Below are 25,630 nucleotides of genomic sequence, written 5' to 3' on the forward strand. Positions count from 1 at the left end.
ATGGCAGACTGGTTCATAGGAAGAGAGGACAGACCAGCTTAATGGAGGACTGGATGGCAGACTGGTTCATGGGAAGAGAGGACAGACCAGCTTAATGGGAGGACTGGATGGCAGACTGGTTCATAGAGGACAGACCAGCTTAATGGGAGGACTGGATGGCAGACTGGTTCATAGAGGACAGACCAGCTTAATGGAGGACTGGATGGCAGACTGGTTCATAGGAAGAGAGGACAGACCAGCTTAATGGAGGACTGGATGGCAGACTGGTTCATAGGAAGAGAGGACAGACCAGCTTAATGGAGGACTGGATGGCAGACTGGTTCATAGGAAGAGAGGACAGACCAGCTTAATGGAGGACTGGATGGCAGACTGGTTCATAGAAGACAGACCAGCTTAATGGGAGGACTGGATGGCAGACTGGTTCATAGGAAGAGAGGACAGACCAGCTTAATGGAGGACTGGATGGCAGACTGGTTCATGGGAAGAGAGGACAGACCAGCTTAATGGAGGACTGGATGGCAGACTGGTTCATAGGAAGGGAGGGCAGACCAGCTTAATGGAGGACTGGATGGCAGACTGGTTTATAGAGGACAGACCAGCTTAATGGGAGGACTGGATGGCAGACTGGTTCATAGAGGACAGACCAGCTTAATGGAGGACTGGATGGCAGACTGGTTTATAGAGGACAGACCAGCTTAATGGGAGGACTGGATGGCAGACTGGTTCATAGAGGACAGACCAGCTTAATGGGAGGACTGGATGGCAGACTGGTTCATAGGAAGAGAGGACAGACCAGCTTAATGGGAGGACTGGATGGTAGACTGGTTCATAGGAAGAGAGGACAGACCAGCTTAATGGAGGACTGGATGGTAGACTGGTTCATAGGAAGAGAGGACAGACCAGCTTAATGGGAGGACTGGATGGCAGACTGGTTCATAGAGGACAGACCAGCTTAATGGAGGACTGGATGGCAGACTGGTTCATAGAGGCCAGACCAGCTTAATGGAGGACTGGATGGCAGACTGGTTCATAGAAGACAGACCAGCTTAATGGGAGGACTGGATGGCAGACTGGTTCATAGAGGACAGACCAGCTTAATGGGAGGACTGGATGGCAGACTGGTTCATGGGAGGGCAGACCGGTCTAACAGCAGGGGAAAGGGCGGGAGAGATGGAGCTCCGGTGGATCTGCGGAAACACAGAGAGAGTGAGAGACACCAAGGCCAAACTACAAAGTGCAACAGAAAATGATAGTGACAGTTCAAAATATGTGGAGAGAAGATGAGACTTAAATGTAGTTAGAGTGTCTGCCTCTTTGACCCATGGAGAGAGCTGGTTCCACTGTAAAGGAGCCCGGTAACTGAAGGCTCTACCTCCCAGTCTGTTTTTAGAGATACTGGGAGTCACTAACAGACCTGCGTTCTGGGAGCGGAGTGCTCTGGTAGGACAGTAAGGAATGATTAGTTCTTTCAGATAGGTTGGAGCTTTATCATTAAGAGCCTTATAAGTCAGCAGAAGGATTTTGAAGTCTATTCTAAATCCTACAGGAAGCCAGTGGAGAGAAGCTAAGGTGGGAGAGATGTGCTCTCTCTTCCTAACTCCTGTCAAAACCCTTGCTGCGGCATTCTGGACCAGCTGGAGACTCTTTAGAGAGTTTTTCAGACATCCTGACAGGAGAGAGTTGCAGTAGTCTAGCCTAGAAGTGATAAATGCATGCACTAGTTTCTCAGCATCACTCTGGGAGAGGATATTCCTAATCTTAGTGATACTGCGCAGTTGGAAGAAGGCGATCCTAGTCACGTGTTTTATGTGGGAGCTGAAGGAAAGGTCCTGGTCGTAACTCCGTTCAAAAAATAACTTTATTTAAAAGGCAAAAACAAAGTTACAAGATTCACTCAAGGTATCGTCAAAGAACTGTCTTGCTCCTTCGGCTGCTTAACCTGGTCTGAGAGCTAAGTTACTGTGATGTCATCAGCAGCGTAATTAAAGGAGCAGTTCAACATTTTTAAAGGAAAACTAATAACTATTGTAAGCAATATTAACATGGCTCTTACAATAATCTTATACACATATAAATCTGTCTGGATGAATAAACATTTATCAACAGTTACATCGTCTCTGATAAAGATGTGTTCATATTCACAAGAGTCATAATGATCAACAGTTACATTAATAAACATCTGTATCTGCTTCTAACTCCCCAAACCAGACTCCAGAGTTAATTTACAGATTCATTTCAGTAATAAACTATTTTACCTGTTTACATTGATCTAATCTAATGGACTAAAGTAACAAGTAATTAAACAGCAGTTATCACACAGTTAACTTTCCTGTGTGATGATGATCTGATGAAGGTTAACTCAGTAGAAAACAAAAAGATTTACATTCTTCAGTATTGACATTAAATACATTTGTTCCCTGAATTAAAAATTAACCCGTTTCTGTAAAGAACTAGTTTTTTTTTATCTGAACAGTCTGATTGACAGGACAGATGATCAGAGGGACAGAGTTTTTACCTCCATCATGAACACAGGGACTGAGGAATGGGTGTAGTTTGTCAGTGAAGCAGCAGCCAGTGAAGGAGTAGATGAGAGCTGCAGCATCTACATCATAAAAGGAGACCAGACCCTCCTCATAATCCACAAACACCCCCACCTTCTCAGGACCAGACCTCAACCTGAGACGGACCTGGGGGTCAGCACCAGCTATGTACTCATTTCCATTTCTCAACCCTATCGTCCAGTAACCATCCTGAGGACTCAGTGTGATTCTTCCCTTCCTGTTGATCGACTCTCTGGCCACTCCCACATCCCACTTAGTTTTTCCTTTAACCTGAACCTCAAAGTAAAATCTGCCAGAAGAGAAACTCTGTTTTCCTAAAACACCGGGACATTTATCAAATCTCTCTGGGTTGTCTGGGAGTTTCTTCCACACATCACCATGATGAACTTGTTTTCCATCATCAGACAGGATGAGTTTAGGATTTGCTGTATCAGGATCCAGAGTCACATCCACTGCAAACTGCTGGATCATCTTCACCTCAGCCTCCATCATCTTCTTCTTCAACTGTCCTCGGAGTGTCCTCTCCAGCTGAGACACAGCTCTCACCACAGTCCCCTCATATGATGGTGGACGGACTCTGACCTGTGTCCAGTCCTTGGTGGGTGCAGCAGCTTTCAGGGATGGGAAGCTTTGGAGGAGGTGGAGGTGGTCTTCAGAGAGTGAGAGCTGCTCCACCTCAGTGCTTCTCTTCTCCAGCTCAGAGATTTCCTGTTCCAGCTCTGTGATGAAGTCTTCAGCCTGTTTCTCTGAGCTTTTCTGTTTCTCTTCCATCTCCTTGATGAGCTGCTTCAGTCGTCTGTCAACAGACTCCTTCAGAGCAGTGAAGACCTCAACACCTTCTGCTTTCTCTCTGTCTGCAGCAGCTTTACTGAACTTCACAGACTGTTTCATCTCCTCAATCTTCAGTCGTCTGTTCTGGATCATCTGCTGAGTTTCAGCCTCTGTCTTCTGCAGCTCTGCCTTCTTTCCTTCATATTCTTCTCTCAGAGGAACAAACTCATGAGTCTTGTGGTCTAAAACAGAGCAGAGCGTGCAGACACATGTCTGGTCGGTCTGACAGAACAGCTCCAGAGGTTTATCGTGCTTCCTACACATCCTGTCCTCCAGGTTCTCCACAGGCTCCATCAGCTGATGTCTCCTCAGACGAGACACTGTCAGATGAGGCTCCAGGTGAGTCTCACAGTAGGAGGCTAGACACACCAGGCAGGACTTCAGGGCCTTCAGTTTGGTTCCAGTGCAGACGTCACATGGAACTTCTCCTGGTTTGGAAACTTGTTGCTCTGAGCTGCTGCTGCTGGTTTTCTGTTGAGCTTCATGTCTGAACTGAGCCACCATCTCAGAGATGAATGTGTTAACATGCAGCTCAGGTCTTATTTTGAAAACCTTGTTACACATTGGACACTGACACCTGTCACTGACGTCCCAGTGCTGAGTGATGCAGCTCTGACAGAAGTTGTGTCCACATGGTGTACTGACTGGATCAGTGAAGACATCCAGACAGATGGAGCACAGGAACTGATCTTCAGACCTCAGGTTGCTGGCAGCAGACATGTCTACACACTGAGGGAGAGGAAACAAACATTCATTAAATGTCCGTGAAGGTTCTCAGTCATCCAGGTCATCATAGTGAGTAAGTGCTGAAAGTTTTTAAGGCCCTTATTGGTCAACAGCCTCCATACATTTCATCCTGACTAGAACGGTGCTCTGGATCTTATTCAACTCGTTCCAGTGGCTTCATGTCCCTTAAAGCCCCGGTCTGTAACTTACTTGTGTTTTTATTATCAAAAATCAAACCTGTCTTTCATAAATCTGTATTTGACTGAAGGTGAATCACAGCTGCTACAAATGAAGCTTTCTGGTTCCTTAGAATGAGTTGTTACAAGTCGTTACAAATACATAAGTGGGCGACGCACCGAACCGAGGCGGCCATGTTGCATCGTGACCGTAGGTAACCACGGAAACGGCCTGTTAAAACTGTCACCACTGTGTAGTGTGAGGAAGGATGGAGGCACCGGTGTTGCATTCAGGTGCAGTCAGGCAGACGGCCGTCGACTCGGCAAACCAACCGGATGTCGTTTTACTTAAACAATACCACATCACCATGACAACATGTTGTCAGACCACTTGTTTACATAGACGCTTGTTTATCCTGTTACATGCAGCGTCTGTTGTCTGTCTGACGTCTGCCCCATTTCACCTGAATGCAACATCAAGAATACGTTCAGATATGCAACCGCACCGCTAGATGGGGGGATTCCTACGTGCTGTACCTTTAATGTCTCTCTTATACATTCTGAGCTCAGTAAATTAGTCTTTTCATTTGACGCTCCAAACTCTTGGAATATTCTCCAACAAGCTTTCTCTAAGCAGAAATTACATTCTCAAAACTCTAAGATCATTTGGCAAAAAGGTAAATTCATGCAAAACCACTGATGCACGTTGCCTTCAGGGACAGTTTTTCATCATCAGTCTCTGTATTTACCTCTAAAACAACTCTGTGTGGTAACGTTGTGTTATTATCTCATAGCGTGGTGAATGTGCAGCTCACAACTTGTCCACCAGAGCGTTGTGGAGTTGTTGGATTGTGTATTTGATGAATTTGATGAGGGAAACCAAGAAATCCCATAATGAGCTTCCGTAGCGTAGCTCTGAGCAGCTCACGGCTCTGCTCCGCCGTTCTAAAAACAGCTTGCACCGACAATTAAAGGTAACGAACCTACTGCTATGACTATAGGGATTATGGCAATGGGCCAATTTGACAAAATGTTGAACTATCCCTTTAAAATAAAGGTTTAAAGAGGAACTATGCAAGTCCGGTCCCTTTTCCTCTGTGTCTCTAACCCTCCTCTCCTCCATGTGCATCATCTGTTTCCAACAATGAAGCCGGTGAGAAATCAATCCATGGAGCGGTGGATAAGGTTATTTATCATCTACCATGTAACCATGGTTACCATGTGTATTTCTGTGTAGTCTTATCTGTCATCAACAAGAGATTACGTTTGTGTGGCGGTGTCGCCATGGAGACGAGAGCTGGGACACCGGGTCGGAGGTTCTGATCTTACAAGGTTGGTTTTCAGCCAAGAGACGCTAGGTTTGTTTCCTCTGGCTGCTTCACAATAAAAGTGTGAGGCTTTTATTGTGAAAGAGCTGCAGGAAGTGTGAAGTAAGGCAGCAGCAGGAAGTGATACCTTGACAGCATGAAGCAGGAAATGAGGTGAAGTAGAGAGTGAAGCTCAGAGACTGAGTGAGGAGTTGTAAAAGTCCTGAGCAGAGACACAGAGACAGTTTAAAGTGGACTATAGTGTCTCTGTGGACAAACAGCCTCAGGTCTGTTGTGAGCCAGTTCACTAGAGTCAGTGTGACATGAAGAGAGTGAGTAGAGATGAAGCTCAGTGTTAAAGCTGCTGCTCACACAGTGAATATGATGAGCTGTACTCACCAGTGTTTGGTAGAGACTCTGCTGTGTTGCTGACAAACTCCTGATGGACTCACTTTGACTTTCTGTCTGGTCTCTGCTGCAGCTCCGTCGTCCTCCTCTTACACTTTACTTTCTCCTCTGGACTCTGCAGCTAGGTGTGTCTGTACTTTATTGTGTTACAACAGGTTTTATCTGGTGAACAGGGAACAAAGGTTGAGGTTCACCTGACAGGGGGAGTTAATATTTATCTAGTTACACTTTAAACAGTCACATTAATTTACATTATATACTGTAGATGGCAGTAGATGAAAGTGTTAAATATGTGTTAGATACGTAAATACAGACTACACTGTTCACACCAGAGAAATTACACAACACCGAGAAAATGAATAATACAAGAGAACAATATAACATAGAAAAAACATGAGCTGGGTTAGAAAAATACATAAATTAAAAACTATAATCTGAATAATGTGACAAAAAAGGAAACAGAGACAAACATTTTACTGTCACTGTTGTCACTGTTGTCGACATTTAAGGCACGGAAATTTTATTTGTGGAGGATATTTTTACAAACAGTTTGTCTCAAAGGGCTTTACATCCCATCATAACAACATCCTCTGTCCTTAGACCCTCACATCCACTGAGGAAAAACTCCATGGAAAACCCTTTTAACAGGGAAAACCAGGAGAAAGCTCAGGGTGAGCAACAGAGGAGGGATCATCACCCAGGACGGACAGACGGGACAGATGTTGTTACAGACAAGACAACAGTTTATAGTTTATGACACAATGTGGGAAACATGGAACGAGAGAGAGAGCCAATCAGAGAGCAGTACACAGAGAGAGGACCAATCAGAGAGCAGAGCAGCAGAGAGAGGACCAATCAGAGAGCAGAGCAGCAGAGAGAGAGCGAGCCAATCAGAGAGCAGTACCTTCTGTATCTGTCCGGCCAGCTCTCTAGTCGGGGCCAGGATCAGCGCCTGAGTCTCTCTGACCTGGATGTCCAGACACTGGAGCACCGAGACACAGAAGGTGGCCGTCTTCCCCGTCCCCGACTGAGACCTGAAGGGACAAGGACAGAGATGTTGTTACAGACAAGAAAACAGTTTATAACAGAGAATGTGAGAAACATGGAAATGTTAACAACAGCTGAAGGAGGAAGCTTCTGGTAGGCAAGGGAGGCAGGGAGAGCAGTCCAGCTTAATGGGAGGACTGGATGGCAGACTGGTTCATAGGAAGAGAGAGCAGACCAGCTTAATGGGAGGACTGGATGGCAGACTGGTTCATAGGAAGAGAGAGCAGACCAGCTTAATGGGAGGACTTGATGGCAGACTGGTTCATAGGAAGAGAGGGCAGACCAGCTTAATGGGAGGACTGGATGGCAGACTGGTTCATAGGAAGAGAGGGCAGACCAGCTTAATGGGAGGACTGGATGGCAGACTGGTTCATAGGAAGAGAGAGCAGACCAGCTTAATGGGAGGACTGGATGGCAGACTGGTTCATAGGAAGAGAGAGCAGACCAGCTTAATGGAGGACTGGATGGCAGACTGGTTCATGGGAAGAGAGGACAGACCAGCTTAATGGGAGGACTGGATGGCAGACTGGTTCATGGGAAGAGAGGACAGACCAGCTTAATGGGAGGACTGGATGGCAGACTGGTTCATAGAGACGACAGACCAGCTTAATGGGAGGACTGGATGGCAGACTGGTTCATAGGAAGAGAGGACAGACCAGCTTAATGGGAGGACTGGATGGCAGACTGGTTCATAGAGGACAGACCAGCTTAATGGGAGGACTGGATGGCAGACTGGTTCATAGGAAGAGAGGACAGACCAGCTTAATGGGAGGACTGGATGGCAGACTGGTTCATGGGAAGAGAGGACAGACCAGCTTAATGGGAGGACTGGATGGCAGACTGGTTCATAGGAAGAGAGGACAGACCAGCTTAATGGGAGGACTGGATGGCAGACTGGTTCATAGGAAGAGAGAGCAGACCAGCTTAATGGGAGGACTGGATGGCAGACTGGTTCATAGGAAGAGAGAGCAGACCAGCTTAATGGGAGGACTGGATGGCAGACTGGTTCATAGGAAGAGAGGGCAGACCAGCTTAATGGGAGGACTGGATGGCAGACTGGTTCATAGGAAGAGAGGGCAGACCAGCTTAATGGGAGGACTGGATGGCAGACTGGTTCATGGGAAGAGAGGACAGACCAGCTTAATGGGAGGACTGGATGGCAGACTGGTTCATAGAGAGGACAGACCAGCTTAATGGGAGGACTGGATGGCAGACTGGTTCATAGGAAGAGAGGACAGACCAGCTTAATGGGAGGACTGGATGGCAGACTGGTTCATAGGAAGAGAGGACAGACCAGCTTAATGGGAGGACTGGATGGCAGACTGGTTCATAGGAAGAGAGGGCAGACCAGCTTAATGGGAGGACTGGATGGCAGACTGGTTCATAGGAAGAGAGGGCAGACCAGCTTAATGGGAGGACTGGATGGCAGACTGGTTCATGGGAAGAGAGGACAGACCAGCTTAATGGGAGGACTGGATGGCAGACTGGTTCATAGAGAGGACAGACCAGCTTAATGGGAGGACTGGATGGCAGACTGGTTCATAGGAAGAGAGGACAGACCAGCTTAATGGGAGGACTGGATTGCAGACTGGTTCATAGGAAGAGAGGACAGACCAGCTTAATGGGAGGACTGGATGGCAGACTGGTTCATAGGAAGAGAGGGCAGACCAGCTTAATGGGAGGACTGGATGGCAGACTGGTTCATGGGAAGAGAGGACAGACCAGCTTAATGGGAGGACTGGATGGCAGACTGGTTCATGGGAAGAGAGGACAGACCAGCTTAATGGGAGGACTGGATGGCAGACTGGTTCATGGGAAGAGAGGACAGACCAGCTTAATGGGAGGACTGGATGGCAGACTGGTTCATAGAGACGACAGACCAGCTTAATGGGAGGACTGGATGGCAGACTGGTTCATGGGAAGAGAGGACAGACCAGCTTAATGGGAGGACTGGATGGCAGACTGGTTCATAGGAAGAGAGGACAGACCAGCTTAATGGGAGGACTGGATGGCAGACTGGTTCATAGGAAGAGAGGGCAGACCAGCTTAATGGGAGGACTGGATGGCAGACTGGTTCATAGGAAGAGAGGGCAGACCAGCTTAATGGGAGGACTGGATGGCAGACTGGTTCATGGGAAGGGAGGGCAGACCAGCTTAATGGGAGGACTGGATGGCAGACTGGTTCATGGGAAGAGAGGGCAGACCAGCTTAATGGGAGGACTGGATGGCAGACTGGTTCATAGGAAGAGAGGGCAGACCAGCTTAATGGGAGGACTGGGAATGAAACCCTTCTTGAGTCTATTGGTTGTGGAGTTCGTGCCCCTGTAGCGCCCCCCGCAGGGCAACAGGAGGAGTGTGACCTGTCCCTTTTTTTCTTCTTTTTTTAAAACATGTTTTTATTTCCAATGAATTAGCACAAAAAAAGAACAACAAAAATATCCATCCTGATACAATATGAGTGACGGGGTAACTTCCCTCTCCGTATTTCCCAAAGAAAAAGAAAATATGATAAAAAAGAAGAGAAAGAGGGGGCGGTGTTTAGCTCAGTTGGTAGAGCACCCGCCCCATGTGTTGAGGCTGTAGCCCTCGCTGCAGGCGGCCCCGGTTCGAGTCCCGCGTCGGACGGCCCTATCCTGCATGTCATTCCCCCCGTCTCTGCCTCCCATTTCCTGTCACACTCTCAGCTGTCCTATCAAATAAAGGCATGAAAAGCCAAAAAATATACATTTAAAAAAAAAAAAAAAAAAAAAAAAGAAAAGAAAGAGAAAAGAGAGCAGCATGTGAGCTGAGGTGTGGTGTGTGGTGTATGATGTGTATGATGTGTTCTGCAGGGTGAACGGCTGCTACGAGGCTCTGTCTGGAGGATCGACCACCGAGGGCTTCGAGGACTTCACCGGAGGAATCGCTGAAGTCCACACGCTGAGTCAACCCGATCCCCACCTGTTCCACATCATCCAGAAAGCTCTGGACCGCGGCTCGCTGATGGGCTGCTCCATCGACGTATGACACACACACACACACACACACACACACACACACACACACACACACACACACACACACACACACACACACACACACACACACACACACACACACTGACATTAACCTTTGCCATTGTAATAAAAACCTTTGGCATTTTTATTTAAAACAGCAGCTAAAACAAAGATTTCTTCTCAAACATGTTATTCTGATGATGCACAGAGTAATTAGTAATTTAAAAAATACTTTTCCAGAACCATGAAGAAGAATATATTATTTAAAAATCCAGATGAAAAATTGTGTTTGTGTATAGTGTCAACACAACTTCTATTACGATGCTTAGAGCTCTGTAAAAGAGAGTAGTGACAGCATTGGTCCAATGGAAGCGCCTCCTGGTGGAGGAATATGGGTTTTACAAAAGCGCCCAAGAACTGACATCTCTGCATTGTTGGTGAATGAGCAGTGTGGTGTTTTTAATAATTTAAGGACATTTATAGATCACCCACGTTAATAGCATCATTGAGGATCCTTTACAGATAAACATTAACACATAGGCCAGTAAAAAAAAAACAGTTTTCTACATGAATGTTTCAATCTACATTTTATAATAAACTAATTATAAGTATAATCTGATATGACCAAGACACCTAAAAACAAAAACACGGCTGTTTTCATCAATTTACAAGCAAGTGGGCAACACACATACATTGGAGTGAATGGGTTTTCTGGGCGCTGTTGCAACACCCATATCCTGCCACTAGGGGCGCGTGAGGCTCTGTCCCATCACTAGGGGGCGCTACTGTCGTTCCTCTCTTATTCCAGCGCTCTAACGATGACCAATGTGGCTCCTCCCTCTTCCTTTCAGATCAGCAGCTCGTCCGACTCTGAGGCCGTCACTTACCAGAAGCTGGTGAAAGGCCACGCCTACTCAGTGACCGGAGCAGCTCAGGTGAGAGGCCACGCCCCTTTACCAAGCCCCGCCCCCTTCGCTTCATGGCTGTTGTTGACACCTGCAGTTTCTTTAGGGCAGCGGTTTGCTGCCTAGCATTGTTACCTGCTTTCTAACTGTTCTAATTGCTGCTATTATTCTCTATCCTCGCATTTTTATCTGTCTTTCTACTGCTACAAGTGCTGCTAACATTCTGTATCCTATTATGTTTCTTATCGTTATCTGCTTTCCTTTTTTCCATTGTTATTATTATTACTATCATCTGTGATCTGTGGGATGTCTGTCTGTTTTTTAATGTGAGGACTACAGACAGAAACTAGCTTTGAGCTAAATCCGGCACACTTACAGGACGCCACGCCGTTAAATTGTTCATTAATGTGTCTGTCCTCGACAAATAAACAATAAATGAAAATGAAAAAATGAAATTACCTGACCTGAGGGGGCGGGGCTTCACCAACGCTCTGTGCTGTGCTCTGCTGTGATTGGCTGCAGGTGGAGTACCGCGGCGGCAGCGAGAAGCTGATCCGGATCAGGAACCCGTGGGGTCAGGTGGAGTGGACCGGAGCCTGGAGCGACGAGTAGGTACCGGACAGGTGTCCTCAACCTGACGATGACATCACTCAGGTCTCTGGTGATGTCATCACTCTGCTGCTGCCACCTGGTTGGAGCTCACAGCGGTGATGTAATCACTCTGTTGCCCATAGATAGATATATACACGTAGATGCCGCATTCGGGCTTGTCAGGCACGTCTTCACGGCCGCCATCTTGAGGAGGAGTTCCTCCTGATATAAATATAGCTGTGAGTTTGTGGTTGCCATAGTGATGAGGCCAGTGAGTTATGGTGATAGACCTCTGCCTCTGTAGACTACAGAAAGTTGGCGGCGGCGGCCATCTGGTGACCACGCCATGTTGTAGTAGTGTCTGAATGTTTAGTGATTATTAATGTTCACTATCTAGTGACTGAATCTATCCCACAATTCAAATGTAGTGAACATCCGATGGTCACTAACCGGAGCAAGATATCCCATCATGCATTGCTGTCACGGATGGCCGTTACCACAGTGACCGGTGTAGCTACCAAATAAATGCAGTAGTGACCGGTGTAGTTACCAAATAAATGCAGTAGTGACCGGTGTAGCTACCAAATAAATGCAGTAGTGACCGGTGTAGCTACCAAATAAATGAAGTAGTGACCGGTGTAGCTACCAAATAAATGCAGTAGTGACCGCTGTAGCTACCAAATAAATGAAGTAGTGACCGGTGTAGCTACCAAATAAATGAAGTAGTGACCGGTGTAGCTACCAAATAAATGAAGTAGTGACCGGTGTAGTTACCAAATAAATGCAGTAGTGACCGCTGTAGCTACCAAATAAATGCAGTAGTGACCGGTGTAGCTACCAAATAAATGCAGTAGTGACCGGTGCCAAATAAATGAAGTAGTGACCGGTGTAGCTACCAAATAAATGCAGTAGTGCAGCAGCCTCAATAAATGTGTCAACAACAAACGTCGAAGCAAATTTCCTAACAAGCGTTATAAACTGACCACAAACTCTGGATAGCGAGGCTAATTACTGTTAGCCCGTCTATGGTGTTTTACATTATACATTAGCATTAAGCTATCGGACTTTATGCTTAGTTGTGACACGTTGTTGTGACACAACCTTTGTCTCCACCTGTCTCCTCAGCTCGTCCCAGTGGCGTTACATCAGCGACGAGGACAGAGATCGTCTGAGTCATCGCTCAGAGGACGGAGAGTTCTGGTAAATGTCCAAATCCTTTGTGTCCAGCTCAAGGTGCAGTGACGCCCTGAGCTCTGTCTTGCAGGATGTCATTCTTATTAATTCTATTAATCTTCTATTAATTCTTTTATGCTTGAATATCCTTGTTATTAACTTTTATGTCTTGTTTTTTTTGCTGAATGTTTGTATAGTTGTGCATATTTGCTATTGTCTTTTAACCTATCTTTTCTCCTTCACAGCTCCCCTCCCCCCTCCCCTCAAGAAGCTTATGCCTCTTTTCAGGCCATCATTGTAAATAAGAACTTGTTCTTAATTGATTCTGCCTGGTTAAATAAAGGTTAAATAAAAAATAAAAGTCACCCTGAGCTCTGTCTTGCAGGATCATCCTGCAAACTAGTCACCTTTAGGCTACAGTCACCTTTTTTTATGTCAACCAGGGTAGTAGAAATGAATGAAGAGGGTTTTAGTTTTGTAACTTGTCACCTTTTTCACTACTCCAGAGTTTGTAGGTCTGGGATGTCACCCTGAGCTCTGTCTTGCAGCATGTCACCCTGAGCTCTGTCTTGCAGCATGTCACCCTGAGCTCTGTCTTGCAGGATGTCACCCTGAGCTCTGTCTCGCAGGATGTCACCCTGAGCTCTGTCTTGCAGCATGTCACCCTGAGCTCTGTCTTGCAGGATGTCACCCTGAGCTCTGTCTCGCAGGATGTCACCCTGAGCTCTGTCTCGCAGCATGTCACCCTGAGCTCTGTCTCGCAGGATGTCACCCTGAGCTCTGTCTCGCAGGATGTCACCCTGAGCTCTGTCTTGCAGGTTGACACCCTGAGCTCTGTCTTGCAGGATGTCCTTCTCCGACTTCCTGCGACACTACTCACGGCTGGAGATCTGTAACCTGACGCCCGACGCTCTGAGCGACGACAGCTTCTCCAAGTGGTCTCTGTCCAAGTTCGACGGCAGCTGGAGACGAGGATCCACGGCCGGAGGCTGCAGGAACTTTCCCAGTGAGTCAGACCTGGTCCTCCTGGACCCGGGTCCTCATCGGACCTGGTTCTGGTTCTTTGTGAGGTTAAAGGGATAGTTCACCCAAAATTGAAATTTCACTCATTATCTACTCCCCCTCATGTGGATTAAGGGCTGGGAGAAGTTTCTTTGTCCAAAAAGACACACCAAAAAACATCCAAATACCTCCATGCTGCTCGTATGTAATGTCCCTCTTGTATTGAAGCCCCAAAATGCAAAATTGTCCCGAAAAAAATTAAATAAGTCTATATTTCAATCTTGTTTTGTAGCGGAAGCTTCTCGAAGCTCCTCTTCCCGGTTCGAACCGGGTTGAGGAGCTTCCGCTACAAACAAGCTTAAAATATAGACTTATTAAATTTTTTCGGGACAATTTCTCATGTTGGGGCTTCAATACAAGACTGACATTACATACGAGCACTATGGAGGTATTTGGATGTTTTTTGGTGTGTCTTTTTGGACAAAGAAAAGTAACTCAGAGAAGCCACGGAGGACTCTGAAGCAGATCTGAACTGTCGGGTCAGGATCACACTGCAAAAACTCAAAATCTTTCCAAGAATATTTGTCTTATTTCTTGTCCAAATGTCTCATTTCTAGTCAAAACTAATCTCTTTCCACTTAAAATAAGACTCCTCACCTAAAACTCAACTTGTTTTTAGATCATTTTCACTTGTTTCAAACTAATTTTCACTTGAAATAAGTAGAAAAATCTGCCAGTGAAAGCAAGTTTTTTGTGCTTGTAATAAGAAAGAAAAACTTGCTCCACTATCAGATTTTTCTACTTATTTCAAGTGAAAATCTGCTTGAAAGAAGTAAAAAGTGTCTAAAAACAAGCTGCTTTTTATGTGATGAGTCTTATTTTAAGTAGAATGAGATTAGTTTTGACTAGAAATAAGACAAATATTCTTGGTAAGAGTTTGAGTTTTTGCAGTGCAATCAGGATGAGTCCAAGGTGTCAAACCTCTCCGTCTGAGGAACAGCGTTCAGATACCTGCCGGTCAGAGTAGGTTTGATTGGTCAGAGACAGGAAGTGGTCAGAGACCAGAGCTGTGTAGTAAATCTCCCCCTATCACGGATGTAGTCCACTAACTATATAGTGTGTTCAACATTTTGTAGTGTTGTTCGAATTCTCCGCGATTAATTTCATCCACTATGTTGTGGACGACAAAACACCCACAATGCACCGCGAAACTGAGTGAACAAGCGATGTACACTACTTTCTACCACAGACTGTAGAGAGAACGGCCGTAGCACCGTGACGTCACCCATTTGGGGGAGTCTGTTTTGTGCCGCTACTACGGGGGTTTGAACACAAACCATGTTGGATTCTACTTGCCATATTTGGAGCGGTGCGGCCGTTGGCCGGCCGAGAGCCCGCCCACTGGCCTCGTAGCAGCGGTCTCCGGACCTGTCACTCAACGTTTCCGTGCCCTAATTGGCCAGAATTTTAAACCTAATAACAGTAAAACGGTAGAGCTTAACCCCCCTCAGAGTGTGTGCGGGGGTAGAAACTATCGATCGAGACCAAAAAAATAAAATGTACCAGGCTGTAAATATGTTTTTTTAAGCTGTAAAGTCGGCTATTTTAACATGGGGCTCAATGGAGAGTTGCTCCCTTCTGGTACCAGCCCCCAGAGGAAGAAGAGGGGATTGTAGTTTGTTGAATGCGGAAGTGACTTCACTTCTCAGACCGACAACTGCCCCCTTGCTTTCTACTCTCGTATGTATCCCACAATGCAATGCGGTCGTGTTTTGCCAGAGAAGAAGAGCAAGCTAATTAGCATGTTAGCTAGGATTTCTTTAGGTTATCTACCAGTAAACTCCTCAGACGTATTTGCCTTGGCTCTGTTTGCCTGAGCAGCAGGAGTTGGGCAGCAGCATCCCAACAATAACAGGCAGCATTAAATCAATCTAATAAAGAAACTGTAGTAGAATATCGAGTAAATACCAGCTAACGAGCTAAGCTAATAGCTACAGCTAACAAGCTAAACTAATAGCCACAGCTAACGAGCTAAGCTAATAGCCACAGCTCACGGTCGGGACACACAACAGTAGTTGACCAACGGGTGTTTGATGTATCTGACGTGTCTCCTCTTGTGTTCCAGGTTCCTGACGAGGTAGGAGCTTCGTCCTCTTCCATCGACCTTCGACCTTCGGCCTCAACTACTTCCTCCTAGCTCGCTTTTCAAAATAAAAGCTCATGTAATTGTTGTCGTGTGTTGAGTGTCCCGGCTGAACCTTGGGCTTGGTCTTCTCCAGTACTCGGGTCAGAGGAGCGTCCACCTCAACAAGAACTTCTTCCTGCGCCACGCCTCGGCCGCTCGCTCCGAGACCTTCATCAACCTGAGGGAAGTCTGCAGCCGCTTCCTGCTCCCGCCCGGGGAATACCTCATCATCCCGTCCACCTTCGAGCCGCACCAGAACGGAGACTTCTGTGTCCGAGTCTTCTCCGAGAAGCAGGCCGACTTCCAGTAGGTGGCAGCCGCACTGAGGCTTAAGAAATGTCTTAAGAAGAAAGTTAAGAAGTTCAGAAGAAAGTTCTTAAGTGCAATTCCTCAATATTTTCTTAAGAACTGTCATTTCTTAACACAGAGTTAGACCCCCCTGGAGAGATGAAGTCTGCTAACCGCTAGCTTCTCCAGTTGTAGCAACTTTAGCAATGACCGCACCATAACAAACAACGCAGTCTATTGATCCACTATCAACCGATCAAAAAGCCACTTACAGCCACAAATAATGCTCAGAACAGCACCAAACGGCATCAACAGTACAAACAGGGTCCCATCCCATAATACGAGGCATCAAACATCTGTTAGCTTAGCCTGGTTTCTATTGAAAAGAGACGAAAACAACTCACTCTACTATGCAGCAACTTTCCGCATCCAACATAGAGTCCAGCACTGACAACACACGTCCAAGGCCGACTGGCAGCACAGACATCTGGTTTCAGCACAAACATCTGGTTTCAGTAGCCACCGACAGCACAAACATCTGGTTTCAGCACAAACATCTGGTTCCAGCACAAACATCTGGTTTCAGCACAAACATCTGGTTTCAGCACAAACATCTGGTTTCAGCACAGACATCTGGTTTCAGCACAAACATCTGGTTTCAGCACAAACATCTGGTTTCAGCATAGACATCTGGTTTCAGCACAAACATCTGGTTTCAGCACAGACATCTGGTTTCAGCACAAACATCTGGTTTCAGCACAAACATCTGGTTTCAGCACAGACATCTGGTTTCAGCGGCCACCAACAGGCAGTGACCACCACACTGACCACTTGATTCCCCCATATCCTATCTGTGATGTCTGCTTATTGTAGCCATGGTTACAGGTAGTCAGCTGTTGTAGCCATGGTTACAGGTAGTCAGCTGTTGTAGCCATGGTTACAGGTAGTCAGCTGTTGTAGCCATGGTTACAGGTAGTCAGCTGGCGTGGAGGCGATTACCGAGTGAAGTAGAGTCCCGCAGCTCAAGGATGAATGTGTGTGTATTACTCCATATAATGCAGCCAAAGTTCCTGTGTATCTTCATCAGTTTATAAAAGTTATTATCGAGTGTTCACAGGGAATGAACGGAGAGAATCACGTAAACAAGCGCGAGATTAGACGCGACGTCACACGCGCGACCGACGCCGTTCGTTGCCAGAAGAGACTGTCTGTAATTTAGTGAAGGAAACATCACGGACACGGCTGAGTTTATGGAGTTTGAGAACAACAACGACTGGTTTCATTTCGATGGGCGCTGCTATCAGTTTGAGACCGAGTTTACTGAAGACAAGCTGAAGGAAATGGAGGAGTAAAGTGAAAGAGGGAGAGCTGCGGTGGAGACTGTGTGCTGGAAACGGAGGCTTAAAGTGACAGAGGGAGAGAGCTGGGGGCGTCTATGTGCTGGACCTGGGGGAATCAAGTGGTCACTGCCTGTCGGTGGCCACTGAAACCAGATGTTTGTGCTGAAACCAGATGTTTGTGCTGCCAGTCGGCCTCGGACGTGTGTTGTCAGTGCCTGGACTCTATGCTGGACATGGAAAGTTGCTGCAGCGTATAACTGCAGCAGAGTGGGTGAGTTGTTTTCGTCTCGTTTCAATAGAAACCAGGCTAAGCTAACAGATGTTTGATGCCTTGTATTATGGGATGGGACCCTGTTTGTACTAGCCTGGTGCTGTTCTGAGCATTATTTGTGGCTGTAAGTGGCTTTTTGATCGGTGGATAGTGGATCCGTATACTGTGCTGTTTGTTATGTTGCGGTCATTGCTAAAGTTGCTACAGCTAGAGAAGCTAGCGGTTAGCAGACTTCATCTCTCCAGGGGGGGGTCTAACTCGGTGTTACGGTGCGTTGGACCATGGGTTAAACTTACGCCGGAATATCCCTTTAAGAAAAAAATGACACTAAAGAAGATTCTTAAGTAGGTTTTGTGAATCTGGTCCGGGTCCTGGTTATGAGTTCAATTGCACCACTGACGATGGGGGAAAGTGCAGCTGGTCTCACTGTGACTGTGTTTGTTCCTGCAGAGAACTGGACGACCCCGTTGAGTCCACGGTGGAGAAGGTGAGAGACCAGGAACCAGAGGAACCGTCCTCAGATATCTGACACAAAACACCAAGTTAAACTTTCTTTAAAGGTGTACAGAAGTGGCCGTTTGTCCTGTTTGTCGCGCCGAGTTGTCACGAGCTGCAACACGAGTTTACCCGAGTGAGGAAAACGAATTTGATTGGTCGTTATCGAGCGGGCGGGATATTCAAAGCTTGGGGCGAGCCCGAGCTCCGTGTGTGTGTGCGTGTCTCAGACGTTTGAATGACGGATGACGGATCCAATATCAGTGGCTGGTGAATCGTGTACAGGCTGACGTTTAATCCGTGCGCCTGCATTATCCAATGCGAAAAAAAAAATACACACTTTCATCCCGGATTTACTCAAAAATAGAATTTTGCACAAAGTTTGGCCTACAACGTCTGAAAGATGAGTTATCACATTAATTTTATGACCCAAAGTGGGCTCAAATTCAATTTTCTTTTCTGTACACCTTTAAAACGTTCACACAGAGTTGTTTTAGAGGTAAATTCATGTAAAACCGCTGATGCACGTTGCCTTCAGGGACAGTTTTTCATCAACAGTCTCTGTATTTCCCTCTAAAACAACTCTGTGTGGTAACGTTGTGTTATTATCTCATAGCGTGGTGAATGTGCAGTTCACAACTTGTCCACCAGAGCGTTGTGGAGTTGTTGGATTGTGTATTTGATGAGTTTGATGAGGGAAACCAAGAAATCCCATAATGAGCCTCCGTAGCGTAGCTCTGAGCAGCTCACGGCTCTGCTCCGCCGCTCTAAAAACAGCTTGCACCGACAATTAAAGGTAACGAACCTACTGCTATGACTATAGGGGTTATGGCAATGGGCCAGTTTGACTAAATGTTGAACTATCCCTTTAAGGTTTTCTCCTGAATGGTCAGAAAACATTTGAAGTCACTCTGACTCTTCCTCCTGTGGACAGATCGAGATCGACGAGGACGACGTGGACGACCGGTTCAGAGGTCTGTTTGGACAGCTGGCGGGAGGGGTGAGTCACTGTGATGTCATCATCATCAGACCACGCCCACTTTCTGGCGCCAGACTCAGTCTCATGTCCAACATCTCTGTCTTTGTCTCCATCCTACAGGACTGTGAGATCAGCGCCTTCGAGCTGAAGAAGATCCTCAACAGAGTCGTCACCAAACGTGAGAGAACCCACTGGCGGCGAAACCAGGTCCAGGTCCTGGTCCTGGTCCTGGTCCAGGTCCAGGTCCTGGTCCTGGTCCAGGTCCAGGTCCTGGTCCTGGTCCAGGTCCAGGTCCAGAACCAGAACCAGAACCAGGTCTAGTAACAGTAACAGTAACAGTTGATGTGTTTGTCTCAACAGGCTCCGACATCCAGACGAGCGGCTTCAGCCTCACAACGTGTCGCAACATGGTGAACCTGCTGGACGTATCCTTCCACTACAGAAAGTAGAGCTCAGAGCTCAGGTCGGATCAGATCCGACTCACATTTCCCTTTGAAATGCACAAAACCTAAATATCGAACTGAGAAACTGGTAATGGAAACACCTACATTTAGAAAAAACTCTCTAATATCGCAAAAATATTTTTACGCTCTCATGAGGTGGTTTTTCAGACGTATCGATACAAACGTGTATCGCAGAAGTGTAATCGAAACATTTTTTTCACTTTTCTACACATCACCGGCATCAGCGGAGTTGTGTGTGTCCACGCTGTGTTGGTTTATGTAACTTTAGGGGACGAATGAACCACATGTTTGTTGTCATGCTGCTGACCTGGGCATTGTTTCTCAATACATTAGAAAAACCTTTCCTATCATTCCCCTTTTCCCTGCATGGTTGAAGGAGACTGGCTCCACGCTCCACTCCCTCCTGCGCCGACATGTCATGAATTTGACGACATCTGATAACTTGATTATGTAAAAACTCTGGTTTAGTGGAATAGACAGTATTGCTGAAGAATGTGAGTGTACTTGAGGCCTTTTCTCTACTTTAACCATGAGAGTTTATGATGCGTAGCTACTGTGTGTTTGTTCCTCTGGGACGGTTCTTCCCTGGTTCTCTGTCTGTTCTTCACTGCTCTGACTAATAAAGACCAACCCTTTTAACAGGGAAATATAAAGATAAAGATAAATAATGATAAAGACAAAGCTGGTGAAACCTGGATATAAATGAATGAATGAATGAAACAACGCTGAGGTCTGTGAGTTCCTGAACTCGCTGCAGAAAGACGGCAGTGGGAAACTGGGTCTGGTGGAGTTCAAGGTTCTGTGGACCAAGATCGAGAACTACCTGGTGAGTAGAAGAACCAGAACCAGAACCAGAACCAGAACCAGAACCAGAACCAGATGTATAAAGTTCTCCAGCTGAGGTTCTGTTCTCTCTGGTCCTGACAGAACATCTACCGGCAGAAGGACGTGGACAACTCTGGCTCCATGAGCTCCATGGAGATGAGGACGGCTGTGGAGGAAGCTGGTAGGACAACAACACAATACAATACAGAAATACACAATCAGAGCATAACAAAAGATTTACACACATCAATTATCCATAAATAGTAACAATCTAACGGTAAAAGACAGAAAATGTTTGAACAGTATTGTGAAAGTGTGTTCCAACAGTATTGGCATTAGGTTGTGTGACTTGAACTCTCTTTGGGAGAAACGTGTCTTACAAAGAGCCAGAAGCATTATGAATCATGATCATGTTCTCAAAAATGAATTTGCACTTATGCCGTCCCAGAAAGACCAATAGATATGGCAGTTGATTTGTTCCCTCACAGTCGTGCTGTTAAATGCCGAGTTGACTATGTGAATCCTTCTTATTTATATGTATGTAGCCTATATATATATTTTTTTTTATCTCTCATAGAAATACATATACATATATTTTTTTACCTCTTATTCTTAACATTGTTACTTATTTATTCTCCTAAGATTGCACTTTATCGTCATTGCCTCGTGTGTTACGAGTTTATTTATACTTTTAGATATGAGTTACATTTGTACATTCCTACGTTCTATCATGCTACCTCTGATATGTGTGTTAGGCTGTGTGTGACTGACTGTATGTGTGTGGTGGATTGTAGAAACTGAACTGCCCTGCGGGGATCAATAAAGTCTCCTGTACCTGTATAGAGTACATAGAGTATGTAAAAGTAACAATAGTCTAAACATTTCATCAAGTTTTTTAGTTTAGTTTGAAGAGTTTATTTCAGTCTTATAAAAACTAATACAATAGACAAATATAAAAGTATAAATACAAAACAGAACAAATGTATATTTTTTCTCTAAGTTCCATTAGAGCTGTTGAACCCATATTGATGTTCACTTACTAAGTCTTGTGTTTCTATGAAATGATCGAGTCTATGGATGAATAATTTTTCTAAAATGTTTGAAAACTGTAGAAGTAGAGAAACTGGTCTGTAGTTAGAAAACTGATGTTTATTTAAATCATCTAAACATCTGAACAGTTATAGAACACAGACAGGAAATAAACCATCCACTACAACACTACAACCTTGTGTGAGCAGCCATCAGGAGTTTCTTCACCATTTTTTTTATTGATTCCACATATCAATATTCACCATTTGACCTATAAAATGTTCCAACAGTGTAAAACATTCCTCTACTTCTCCACCAGGGAGCAGCAGAGACACAGAGAAACATTCTCACAGAAAGTTTTTACCGTAGAGGAAATGTGAAGAAAAAAACAAACAAACTCTTTTTCACTCCTGTTCTTATTTTCACACCTCTCTTCCATCGTCTCTTTTCTCCTGTTGGAGGGTAAATATAATAAACATATGAACAAAGAACCAGTTTGTAGCCTGAACCAAGGGGATCAGTAATCTACAGTGTCCTTACTGCACAAAGTCAATGGAGACACAACATCAACCCAGTTGTCCCAGTCATTTATAAAAGTCTCTGTTTTTAGTCGAGTTGAGAAAGTCAGCTTCTCCATCCTATCCACCTTTTTCCCAACCTCAACAACGTAGCCTGTTTTGCCGGTTTTGCTCTTCCGGTGGAATTTTATGTTTACGTTTCCATGGTTTCAGTAGTCGTGGTAAATGCATGGATTTCTTTTTTCTCAATGAAAATGTGTAAAACGCATGGATCATCACAGCAGCTTTTAACAGTGGATATCACACAGACTGACATCATCCGTGTTAAAAGCCAGCGTTAATAGATCCATGCGTTTACCGCAACTATGACAACGACTGAAAACCATGGAAACGGAAACGTACAATTCCACCAAACCGGCAAAACCGGCTTCTGGTTTTGACCACAGATGACGTTCAGAAACTTGTGGATAAAACTTCTAATCTAAGTGGAATTTGCACTTACAGAATGTTTTCCATAGACACTCAGGGATTTTAGAATGATAAATGTCTGAGATGGTTTCAGCATGTCCTCTTATCTCTGACCCGGTTTTGATTCTGGTTCTGGTCTGTGTCCTTCAGGCTTCAGGCTCAACAACCGGCTGCACCAGGTCCTGGTGGCTCGCTACAGCGAACCAGACCTCACCGTCGACTTCGACAACTTCGTCGGCTGCTTGGTTCGTCTGGAGACCATGTTCGGTGAGTCCAGCTCCACATCTGGACCAGGTCTGGACCGGGTCTGGACCGGGTCTGGACCAGGTCTGGACCGGGTCTGGACCAGGTGGTCCACCTGGATCGGTCCACATTCATTCAGTATGGATGGATTGATCTTTTCTTTCAATGGTCTTTTTATTATAGACAAAGCTTGTATAAGACAATCACTGCACAGGAAGATCATTTTAGATTTTTTCTCCAACCTCCACCCACGACACAACATACCCCCTTGTCCAAACAACCCAACATGGATATACTCATACAGCCACTGAAATAAATAAATAAATAAATGAATAAAAGTAGGAAAAAAAAGTGAATAGACAGAATAAAAATCATAAAAATGATTAACAACCATACTTAGAAAGAAAGGGAGGAAGAAAAAAAGGGAGGGAAGGGGGGGCTACTCCGAAACTATTATCGAAGGTTTAGTTTCTCATAGAATACCAAGAAGGGGCGCCATATATTGTAGAATAGTGTCTAATCTTCTCTAGATTCATACAGGATCTCATGTCTCTGAGCCAGTGGTGCTGAGTTCCTCCACTTCAGTGAAATAGTTTGTCGAGCTCGTAATGAGGCAAAAGCCAGAAAGTTGAGCATAGCTTAGTCCAAGTCCAAATCTGGAGCAATGCCACAAATACCAGTCAAGGGATTCGGTTCAATTTGGTGGTGAAGGGTTTCTGATAAAGCATGGAAGACCGATGAGCTGAAGTTACTTAAAGAGGGACAAGTCCACTACATGTGGTGGAGTGAAGCAGGTGCGTTACATTTATCACATGTAGGGTCGACATCATGATACATCCGTGCTAGGTTGGTTTTGTAGATGTGGATACGATGCACTACTTTAGATTGCAAAAGTGCGTGACGAGAACACACAGAAGAGGAGTGTATCTGGTCCCATACGTCCTCTATAAAGGTTTAGTTTAGGTCTTGTTCCCATGCAGTTCGTACAGCTGCCATCGAGTATGGACTGATCCTGATCCTGATGATGATGATGATGTTTCCACAGACACCTTCACCACGCTGGACAAAGACGATTCAGGAAGCGTCCAGCTCAACATCCTGGAGGTGACCAGCTCACAGACCCATGAATGAATGAATGAATGAATGAATGAATTTATTTATTTAAAACAGGGACAATGCACAAAAAACATTATTCTTGTAAAACAAGAAGAGATGCTTTGAGCCAGGTTAGAGCAACAATTGCTAATTTCCGCCTGTCGTCCCTGGGCAGGTAAAGTGGGAACAGATACAATATTAAGATTAATTGAAATAGGACATAATAACCATAATTATAATTATAATTATTATTCAAGTGTACATTTGTTTCCACAGACAGCGTCAGATGGAGACTCAAACATGCAGCCAGAAGTTTATTTACTTGAAGCTTCAAGTCCAGAGTTGATATTCCTGTGTTTCTGACACAAACGGGAGCTTCCCACTGCACCTGAACACACCGAGCGTCAACTTGGGTCTCGACTCCGCCAGACTTTGAATTAGATCTAGTTTTACAAACATGTCGGCTTGTTGAAGTAAATAAACTTCTGGCTGCATGTTTGAGTCTCCATCTGACGCTGTCTGTGGCTTTGAGGGATGGAAACAGCCTAAGCAGCACAACTTCAATCCGCTCCCATTCATCGCTGCCTTGGCGACGCGGGGACAGACACAACTACCGCAAAACAGGAGAATTAAACTGAAAACCTTCAGATTCCTTGAAATGTTGAGACTGTTTCATTCTGATATGATATTCTGGATGAACTGTCGTCTCTGTTTCAGCATTTTCCTCCCTCTGCAATATGATATAACAGGCTACGTTTCTGAAAAGCAGTGTTGTGACTAATGGGAAAATATCTTCAAAATATGATTAGATGGGTTATATATATATATTAGAGCAGAAGTAAGCGATCCGGTGGTTTTGGCTAATGCTGCGTTCCAGGCAGGCTTTTGAAACCGTAAATTACAGCTTCAAGTCACGACTTACGACTTTGTAGCGTTCCAGGCAACCCACTCGTGTTTCTCCGACCTGTTTTACCTGTGAAAGTTCCCTATAACGGCCACTCGTAACTTCTGACCCGTGAACTCGTACCAGATTGAACTGGTACCACTTCACAGGTCGGAAAAACACCAGTTACGAGTTGCCTTGAACGCACCATAACGTCTTGTCAGCAGATGGAGTTAGCAGCCCCCGCCCTCGTCATGGATCTATTGGTCCTCGTCCCTACGTCACCACATTCAGGCGCATCCCTTGGCTGCGCACACAGAGAGGACTGCCCCTTTATGCCGTTCTCTCTCCTCATTGGATAAAGGTTGTAGGATACAAGGAAAGTTTTCTCCTGGGCTCAGAGCAGAGCAGAGTGACTGACAGACCCGTGTTTCAGACCAAACACTCTATAGAAGTGATTGCTGTCGGAAGATACAACTATTTAAGACTTATATTAACACAAAAATATCGCTTACTTCTGCTTTAAATGATTTTATCTATCTATCCATATACAAAAACAACATAACTGGGTCAGGTATGCTGTTTTTGTATTTTGTGTCACATTGTTTTATTGTAGTAGCACACTCATTGACAAGAACATTTCAAATTGGCGCTCCATGTCACAAAGGTTGCGACCCCTGTTTTAGACCTAATATGTTAGGAACATACAGTACAGCCCTGAGTTGAATTTGTCCGGAATTGTCCTTTAACTCTCTGCTCCTTGTCCTTTAGTGGCTCAACGTGTCTCTGCTCTGAAGAACCAGGACCAGGACCAGAGACTCAGA

The 25,630-nt window shown here is 45.3% G+C and overlaps 2 protein-coding genes across 2 annotated transcripts; one reads left to right on the top strand and one right to left on the bottom strand.

Moving 5' to 3' along the window:
* Nucleotides 1–1,116: 1,116 nt before the first annotated feature.
* LOC310985122 (E3 ubiquitin-protein ligase TRIM21-like) lies at nt 1,117–4,112 on the bottom strand (the record flags this gene model as incomplete). The annotated part of the gene is made up of 2 exons (XM_083970590.1): nt 1,117–1,187; nt 2,516–4,112. 2 exons carry the CDS (start codon nt 4,110–4,112, stop codon nt 1,144–1,146), a joined length of 1,641 nt encoding a protein of 546 aa, XP_083826716.1. The 3' UTR covers nt 1,117–1,143.
* A 1,646-nt stretch (nt 4,113–5,758) lies between these two features.
* On the top strand, nt 5,759–25,601 carry LOC310994251 (calpain-2 catalytic subunit-like; the record flags this gene model as incomplete). The annotated part of the gene is made up of 17 exons (XM_083982860.1): nt 5,759–5,775; nt 9,888–10,056; nt 10,904–10,987; nt 11,480–11,565; nt 12,674–12,748; nt 13,567–13,786; nt 15,849–15,860; nt 16,003–16,214; nt 18,258–18,294; nt 19,237–19,302; nt 19,402–19,459; nt 19,642–19,706; nt 20,503–20,571; nt 20,673–20,751; nt 22,736–22,852; nt 23,874–23,932; nt 25,578–25,601. The coding sequence occupies 17 exons, from the start codon at nt 5,759–5,761 to the stop codon at nt 25,599–25,601; spliced, it is 1,449 nt and encodes a 482-aa protein (XP_083838986.1).
* Nucleotides 25,602–25,630: the final 29 nt, after the last annotated feature.

The sequence above is a fragment of the Trachurus trachurus genome (assembly GCF_905171665.1).
Source record: "Trachurus trachurus genome assembly, chromosome: 1".
Lineage (NCBI taxonomy): Eukaryota > Metazoa > Chordata > Actinopteri > Carangiformes > Carangidae > Trachurus > Trachurus trachurus.